The following is a 9,861-nucleotide window of genomic DNA, read 5'->3' on the forward strand; positions in this document are numbered from 1 at the left end:
TTAGTCCATCACATAAGAAGAATATTAGTGAATTTTCCTAGATTTTTTGGAATTTATTTGAGACACTAACAATTATTACAAGTTATAAAAGTAGTCTTTTTTGGAGAATTTTAATTTTAAATATACAAATGATTTTTTGGTGAATCTAATTAAAATGGATTGCATATGGATTATGGAATACGTAAAAAAAAGTTTAACATTTTTGGAGTAACAGAAGACCACCGTTTTGAAAAAGAGGGAAAGCGAAATTCAAACGCACTGGTGTTACTGTTCATGCACGATACTGTTCACTTTTAGAGTAGAGTATGCTATCCACAAGTGCTCCACAAAATCACAGCCCAAGCAATGAATTGTACAATGAGAAGTAAAAAGAACAAATTTTAGGGAAACAAAAAATTGTCTTTTTTATTTCTTGTTGTACATGTCATTATTTGGGTTGAAATTTTGTGGAGAACTTAAAGGTAGCATCCTCTACACCACAAAATGTTTGAAGAATTTTTCATGATTATCTTGGTGGTGTTTTGAAGGTTGAGAGCAAATGAATGCAACATTTTCATGACTTTCGCCAATGTCGCCCAACAAAAGGGTATTTTTTGCAAAAAAAAAAACAAAATCACAATTGGTTGGGCGATTAGGTCTCGTCACCCATTGGTTGAATAAAAGGGGTCTATTTTTGTAAAATTTGTAAGCGGGGGCCTAATTTTGTAATATTAATAAAAAATCAATATATTTTAAAAAAATCGTGGATCAGAGAGGTAACCATTAATGGCCAGACTAGGCCAGCCCAGCCCAAAGCTGTGTATTGGCCCAGAAGAAAAGCAAAGAAGATGATTAATAGATGGGCCGTCGGTCGGAAATATTTAATGTTGCCTGGCCCATCATTTGCTTGATGCCATTCGTCACTCCAGAGTGGAGGCTCACTGCATTCAGACCTCCCATTTGCCTGAATTTTGGCAGAACAATCTGCATTGTCCACTTAAATGGATTCGTTCATGTTGCGAACGGGAGAGAGAGAGAAAATCAGCGCAAAGGTGCCGTCGAGGACCCAAGGATAACGTAGAGACATGCTGCCCCTGATCGCGCGAGCTGAGGACCGGTGTTCTTCAGTGGTCGCTGCTGATTCATGACTGCATGCAGGGGTGAAATTTGAAACCTCGGAAAATGCTAAAACTGTTTTCAGTTTCATATATTTTTTTAAACGAAATCAGAAGTATGGTATCGGTTGTATCGAAAATGGTATTGCCGGATCGATAATATATTGATATCGATTCGGAATCGATAATTCTCAATGAATACACCAAATTGTAGCTCTCAAGTACTTAGGCGAATCGATAATTCTGAATGAAAATAGAAAGAAAGGTTTCAGTTCCATGAGAACGAACTGATGAGGAATATGCCCAACGGGCTATGGAGAGGTCTAATTTTATTTTATTTTTTATACAAGCGAGAGTAGGATTGAGATCGAGTCATCGAATCATGTTCTTGTCCACTGGCGAGGCGAGCAGAGTCGTGCTGCTGAAGTAAGCCTGCAACGACTCTAGGTCCCGCTCGCTCATCATCTAGCCAGTTTCCACCCTGGAACATGCAGTTCACCAACCACACATGCACCGACGACTAGTGGCTGATTTAGGATCTGATTGTTTCAATCTACTTCTAGCTTGTACTTCTATTAGAAGTCTAAAAGTTAGAAACCTAAGTAAATAATTTTGTTGAGAAGTAGTTTATAAAGAAGTTAGAAGTCTGTTTCTGAAAAAATAGACTAAAATTTAAGAAGCTAGTTGAGAATAGCTTTGATGAGGAATGGTGTGCTGAGAAGTAAAAAAATATTGTAAAAATTAACAACTAAAATAAAAAAATAGCTTTCCAGCAAGATAAAAATACAGCTTTTCAGAAAAACTAAAAATAAAAGCTCAAACAAACAGTCACTTACTTTAGTTTCTAATTATATCTCGAGAACTCCAAATCAAACCCTGTTTCTAGGGAAAAAAATATAGCTAGTACTATGTCTCTGAAGCGGGTATAAGTAGAAACATGTCATGATCTTAGAAAATACTCCATACAAATTGTTCACAAGGGACTAAACCATAGGTTTACTACTTATATGTCTCACCAAGCTAAAATTTTCTTTCATTGTAAGACGATATATCCATCGACAACCAGACGTATATAATAATTTTATCAATTTTCAAGCTTTACATCTCCGGTCTCCAATAGATGTTACGGAAGTGCATGCATACCGTGCGGTGGTATAAGTGTGTCCATCTATACTGTGTTTCTTGGGGAAAAAAAATTGACACCGACACTACACATGGTTTTGGGCCCGGCCGCTGGCTCCACGGAAAATCAGCAGCATGTATGCATAGCAACACGCACAGAGAAAAATGGAACGTCATGATAGCATGTGCCTCTGGTGATGCTCCTAGTCAAGAAGGGAGGGTTGGTAAGGATCCTGGAATGCTTCACAGCGTTGATTCAATTACCTTTCTTCCCACATGGTCCTTGGTTTCCTGCTCCCCTTTCCATGTGCTCCTTTCCAGATCTAATCCAATGACAGCATGCAATTTGGGCGCGGAAATATATACTTCTGTCCAAACTCCAGAAGCTTCCAAAGGTCTTGGACTATCGCTTTTTAAAAAAAAAAAAAATAGTGATGTGCAGATTAAGAGGCAAAGTTACGGATTAAACAGAAGGATTTAGGTGTCAGCTCAACATTGAACAAGTTGTTGCATCAGAAACACATATATAAAAAAAGAGGGGGTCTGAACAAGTTGTTGCATTATCTTGATTTGACAGTGGACTGTGCATCGGTCGTCAGAAAACTTTTCCTCAAGATGAGCTTTTTTCTTTTACCTAACCACTACATGGAAGGTTGCAGTTTGAAGACCCCTCTTTTCAGATGGCATTTCGTTCTTGCCCACCTTCAGTTCCTGCTCTTGGCACCGAAGAAAGTACTAGTCTGATTTCAACTCCTCTGTAATCTGAATCAGATGATCTCCAGAGTCTTTCCCGATTTCACGTCACAATGGAAGCCAAGCGCTCCTCAAGATCAGGTGTCAAGTTGACGCATGCATTTCCTTGTCACCATCTTTGGACAAAAGATTAACGACTCCTCCCTGCCAATCCTTCACAACAGGAATCTGTCGTTGCAAGTGTAGAGCAACCACATCTATCGACCTTCTCTTTTCGCTTTCCAAACCAATGCTTTGCACTGTGTTTGGTTGGGTGATGTTAGCTTCCATGATTCTGCTGTCAGTTTGGACTAAATCCAAATAAAAGATATGTCATGTAACTTAACTTCTTGGTAATTCCAGCTTCATGTCTTGATGTTTGGTCTGAAATTCTGTTGTGTTAGCTTTCATGCTGTTCATAAGTACTTCGTACTAAAACCAAGCAAGATTGTTTTCTTCTTCCCTGGAAAAGATGAAAGAATCGTTTGATTGGATCTAAAGGCTAAGGTAGCAAGATCGCACAATTTTCATTAGTGCTTGCTTGATTAGATCTTGCCAAAGCCAGAAGTAGCTCGAGATGATCAGCTTTTGTCAGTTTTTTTTGTCACGAGCATCACAGATACGAACGATCTTTGCAGCTGCAGGATGCCCATCTGAACATTGGCGATTTGACATTATACTGTAGTTAGCATACACACGTCAGCTGTTGATCCATGTCCCTTTTTGCAAATCTCCTTCTGAAAATACAAAAGGCCACAGTGTTTTGTTACGGATTTGGCTTATACCATCCACGAGTATGCCCTGTGCATATCTATGAGTGCATACCGTACAAAGTATTCTGTATTATAATGTTGCATCAATCAGTTTTTTCTCATTCAGGCTTGTCAATTTTCTGTTCAGATCTCTCTTGTTGTGATACGTAATCACTGTTAAAATAGCCAGGGATTAGGTTCAGAACCAGAGTAATTTATGCTCAAGTGCCAGGACTACTCATGCGACATACCTTATTCATTTGACTAGGTCTTAGCAGAGGCTCACGATGAACTTTATAGGTCAGAAATTATGACACATCAAGTCCTTATTATCCATGCATGCGTTGTTACTGCTAATTGTTCTACAGTAATCCTTACCTGACAATGACCCCCATGTGTGTACTGAATCAGAAGCCAAATTAATTTATGATTTGAAAGGCACCTACAAAGAACAACTTTGCCTATCACTTGGGGAAGCATTGAACTATCTTAAGCTCTAAATGAGCTATTCCTAGCACATCAATCGGCTGTTATATATATATGCATCAAAATGCAAAGTTCACCTAATTTTTCTGCCCTCACACATCGGTCTCGGCGAACAATTTATTCAGCCAGAGCTCAATCTATACAGTACTGCCTAAAAGTGATTACTCCAGTGTTGGTGACAAATCAAGAACATGATGGTTGCTTATAACCAACTAATTTTAGTCATTTTTCATTCAGCTAAAGCACGGCCTTGGCAAGCAGCTAACTTTCAGGATCCATCACTCCATCTGTATGCTGGTGTTTTTTCATCATCACATGATGAGAGCTGAGGTGGTGGTCCTCCAAGTGCATTAACTTCAGTGTCTTCTTCCCTGCTGCTCATTCAACTACCTGGTGTTGGTGCCCCTCATATGGGGCAAGGCAGCCAAGCCTGCAAGCATCAATGGCCAATGGGCAGCGCATGGCAGTGTGCTGCAGCATGGAGCCCTCAGACAGACTGGCCTTGATGTCTTGCCTTCACTTGGTAGTACACCAGTACTGCATGCTGTAACTGAACTCTTGTGCAGTTATGATGATGATAAGAGCAGGTGAGTCGTTCTAATCAGAAATGATTCTGGAGTGACTGTCATCAGAAAGTGACTGCATGCATGGATAAACTTAAAACCTGATGCAGGTCAAAGAGATGAAGTGAGATCACACAAACCATAACTGTCTAGATAGACACTTGATGCAGCAACTATCATGCATGATGTATATGTTTAAGAATTTGTGCTAAAATCTACAGTCCACATCACCCAAAGTCATGAATCCATGACGGTTCTCTTTAATTTCAGAGTTGAAAAATGTAAGAGAACATCACAACTTAACCACCACCATCTTCTTCTTCGTAGCACAATCCAGGAACCATGGACTCGGTAAAAGAGCTTCCTTTTAAATTTATCATGACCATGGAATAGTAAACAAAATATGAGCCAGTAATTTATGATCAAGCAAGAGAGTCAATGATAATACCCTAGCATGGCCGCTAGGCCTGGTCGTTCGGGTATACCGAAAATTCGGTCCGAGTATTTGGGTTTTTGAATTTTATTCTTCTGAAACTAGTATCCGAAATATGGTTCAAAAATTCGGTCACCAAAAATTCAGGTATCCGAAATTTCGGTTTGGGTACTCGAAATACCCAAAATACCCGATCATCATAGCAACAGTTCTAGGCAATCAGTAGCATTTCACCAACATTCTAGCACTTAAAACACATGATTTCAGCAGTATTTCAGCACTTAAAACGCATTATTTCAGCAGCATTTCAGCATATTTCAACACACAAATACACCAGACAAGATTAAAGAATAGAATGACATCATAAGTGCATAACATTTTAGTGTTTTAGTCTCGCAAAGTCACATATCACAATAACACAATAACACAAATAACAGTCACATATCACACTTCAAGTTCAAGAAGTCGAGCCTCACTGTTCTCCTTCACTAATTTGAACCACCTCATTCTCACTATTCTTTTCTGCACCATCCTCAGTCCCGCCATCTCCCACTCCAATACCAACATCAGGTTTAGAGGACATCTACAAAATAAAATGAGCAAGAACATCAATTACGGATCTTGTATAGAACTATTGAACTACAAATTAGAATGAGCTATTAATCAACTACTACTATTGCCTATTGGTCTACTGCTCCTGCTGATCTACTACTACTACCAGTAGTGAAAATACAGTTTTATGGAATTGTGCAAAACTCAATGAAATGAAAAGAAAAGGCTCAGTCTAGCTTTCTCTAACTTATTTACCAAATTGATAACAAAAATAGGAGAGGAAATACAATGTTTTGCTATACTGCTAGAACTCTAGAAGAGGAGGTGATGGAAATAAGGCATACATTGCAAGATTCGAGGGAAGTCACCATTGTCGGGACTCGGGGGAACGGGAGCGTGTCGCCAGGCGGAGCTGGGTAGGCGGCGCCTAGGGTTCCAGTGTGAGCGTGGCGGCATGCGGCTGTGCAACTGGGCCTACGCCAAAAGCGTGGGTATTTCAGGTACCCGAGGAACATGACCGAAGTAGCATAAAAATTTCGATCATCTGGGCCTCATACCCAAAATATTACCCGAAATTTCGGTTCATCGGGTATTTCAAGGCCTGTTGTGTGTCGCTCTTAAAATATTTCCTCCAAGTTCAAAACTCCATGCATATTAGAGGTGGTCAAATGAGCAGCCGGTCTAGCATGGCACGGGCCCATTTAGACACGACTCGTTAGCTAAATGGGCCATGCCACGCCAACCCACGTGCCATGGCACCAGCCCAGGCACGACCCACTTAGGATCGGGCAGTGTCGTGCCAGCCCACGGCACAATAGGTCCAATGTTATTTTTTTGCTCGTCAGTCCAGTAACACATGAAAATCGAAAAAACATAAAAAACCGACAGATGTAGGAATCAAACTCACGATCTCATACATGGGAGACAAACACTCTACCACTATAATAGACATCTCTTTATGTATTAGAGATAAATAAATTATATAAAATATTATAAAAATAGAAAAACTTAAATGGGCCATGCCGTATCAACCTGACGTGCCACGACTCCGATCCAGGCATGACCCGTCTAGCTGTGTCGTATCGTGTCGCGCATGGACCAAACCGTTTCTACTGTGCCTCGGGTTGGCCCATTAGATCCAGTCCAGTTGGCTACCTTTACATGTTACTGCTAGTATATTGCATTTCAAGTTGTGTAGCAGTGAGCTGGAGAAAACAAATTGCGGGCAAATTTATGACATAGATATGACTCATGAATCATGAGGGGGGCAAGACACGGGATCGACCCATAGAATTGTGCTTAATTTTCTTTTAAGGTTCATCAATAACTGCATTGGGACCCATAAACTATGTACTATTACTAGCTATTACAAAATTACTACTTTAGACAAGCTGGCTAGATGATCCAAATAGCATATCGGATGAAATTCAGGGAGGTCATTTTTCAGCGAGTTCGTGTTGTTTTGCTGTGGGATTATTTAGCAAAATCTTTGATAATTCTAGTAAACTTTTGCTTTTGCAGCTCCGAACAAGATACTTCTAACTAACTTAAATGTCCAAATATCCAAAATAGAAATAAACGAGTGTTTGCGAAAACCACCATAATCCCAAAATTACAGTAGGGACGAGAATCTTTTCACGAGAATCCGAAAGAGAAATACTGAAAATATATAATTTTCATGATGAACAGGAAAATTCAAAAGGAGTACCGAGTAGCATCCGTCAGATCTACCTCACTCATCGACTTTGGGACAACCATACGTATTTGCAGGACCAGGCTACACAGAACGTACCGTATATACGGTTACATACATACATACCAACGCGTACATGACGTACATACTGCTATGTTCCATATCATGCACGGTTAATTTTGGCATGGCACGTTAAGTAACTACTAAGCAGGTAGATAGATTACATGTGCTGCGGCAAAATGCAAAGCACACCCTGAGCTTTAGCCATATTATCAAGCCTCTCTATGCTGCTGCGCTGGTGGTGGCTCGCCGGCCGGGCTTGCCGCCGACGACCGCGGCCAGTGCGTTCCTGACGGCCACCGCGACGCCGCACCCCTTCACCATCCCCCTCTCGCAGCAGGCGCGCTCCATCCCGAAGCACCGCGCCGCTGTGTCCGTGTCCTCGTCGCCGGCCGAGAACGTGCGCCTGTGGCCGCGGAAGCCGCCCGCGGCCGGCGACGACTGCACGGTGAACACCGGCGACATGGTGGACGACGACGACGAAGACCATGTGGAAGAGCACGGCTTCGACCGGCCCGGCCTCCGGAGGAGAGTGATCCTGGGGAGGATGGTGCCGATGAGGCCTGACCGGCGCTTCTTTGACCCCCCAGAGCCGGCTCCGCCGGAGGCGTAGTAGGACGGCGGCGGTGTGAGCGGCGGGAGCGTGGCTGCGGAGGGCGAGTCGTTCTTGGGCGTGCCCGGCTGTGACTCCCACAGGAAGGGCACCGCGCCGGCCGAGGCCACGCTGTAGTACACCCGGAACGACGGCACGGCGAGCTGGGCGGCCGCCTCCTTGGAAAGCATCTTGGAATGGAGCTTGCTCCCCTGCTTCTCGTAGAGGCCAGGCTCCCGCTCCTCCTTGCAGCCGGCGCTTGCCATGGCGAACATGCACTCTGTTCAGAGAGAGAGAGAGAGAGAGAGGTTGCAAGGAAGGAAGGGGTGAAGTAGCTGCCGCCTGAGAACGAGAAGGTGTGTGGAACTGGCAACTATAGCAAGTGATTTTTATATCAGTAGACCAGCTATTTGCAGTGCAAGAACTGGAGAAGAAGGCCATAGTACCTGTAGTTGTCTACTTCCTGCTGATCTCTCTCTCTCTCTCTGAAGCTGACTTTTGCCGTCGACCAACGAGCATGTGACACGGCATTGTTAGTGGACATAATTAAAGGTTGTTGTCTTATGAGAGATGAGACATAGATTGCGGCTTGCTGGTGTAAGCATTCCGTGGTGGTACAAAAAGATAACTCAGGTTGCCCTTTCTTTAGTGCGATGCTAAATCTCATGCGCTTGGAAAAGTCGCTTTGCTCACCCGACGCAGCTCGGCCGTCGGATGAGAATCGGATGCTCAGATTGTTCTTCTTCTTTTAGCCTAACGCACACGGAGGTTCCCCGTGCCGCCCACCTCCTCTTGTCTCTGGTAGCGTCTTCGTCGTCCACTGCAGCGTCTTGTCCTCTGAGGTTATCTTCAGCAGTGGAGGTATTCAGTGCTATAGTAAAAAAAATACTGTAGTACTGAAAATTGGTCTCCAGAGATGCTTATCTGGTGCTACAGTACCGTACAGAAACTGACAGTGGGTCCGGAGGGAAGAAAAGAGCAGTAGAAGGTAAAAAATAAGGTAGTTGTTGGAGATGAAAAAATAAGTGATGTTGTAATAGTATTTTTGAGGATAAAAATTTAAGTAGTTGTTGGAGATGACCTAACCTCGCCATCGTATATTCTTCTTTTTCAGCACGTATTCACACCATCGACTGAACGTCTTACGATTTTCAGAAGCCTCATCTGTGTTTTTTTAAGGGGGGGCTGAGATATTATCTCTCAGTTTTTTCAACTGCAGCCAAAGTAATCAACCATGAAGGTGTTCCCGTCACATTGTGTGCGTAATGATTCATGTCACGCCGTTTAATTTTATTTACTGCCATTGTCAAATTAGTAGTTGAAAAGCGCAAGTCCTATACAACTAACAATTTCGACGTCACTAAAAATTTCACTGTCCATTTGGTAATGTGAGTCCATCTTATTAGAGATGATGTTTCCCGGTGTCATCGACTCTGCGAGCAATTTTTTTAAAAGAATATGTAATTATTTCAATATTTCTGTGCACGATGTCTACCTTGTTTTAATCATATATTATCTTTATTTTTAAATAGATGTCATTTTAGAAATTTAATTTGGTTTTTAAATAGATGTCGTTTTAGATTTTTAAGGTGGTGTTTTACTAGAGTATCTATATTAAAGACTATTGAAAAATGGAGTTTTAATTCAATGAGTGTGGTGGATTGATAACTTATATGTTATTGATTAAATATTGGAGAAATCGAAATGGGTAAATATGTTATGCACGAAAGAATTTATTGTAAACTTGTTTTGTATGCCGAAGACTAAAACGACATATAAAAG

General features: G+C 41.9%; 1 protein-coding gene across 1 annotated transcript; it reads right to left on the reverse strand.

Moving 5' to 3' along the window:
• Positions 1-7,391: 7,391 nt before the first annotated feature.
• LOC133929686 (uncharacterized) lies at positions 7,392-8,591 on the reverse strand. Its single transcript, XM_062376471.1, has one exon. It carries the CDS (start codon positions 8,352-8,354, stop codon positions 7,710-7,712), a length of 645 nt encoding a protein of 214 aa, XP_062232455.1. The 5' UTR covers positions 8,355-8,591; the 3' UTR covers positions 7,392-7,709.
• Positions 8,592-9,861: the final 1,270 nt, after the last annotated feature.

Source organism: Phragmites australis, chromosome 9 (genome assembly GCF_958298935.1).
Source record: "Phragmites australis chromosome 9, lpPhrAust1.1, whole genome shotgun sequence".
In the NCBI taxonomy this organism is placed as follows: Eukaryota; Viridiplantae; Streptophyta; class Magnoliopsida; order Poales; family Poaceae; genus Phragmites; species Phragmites australis.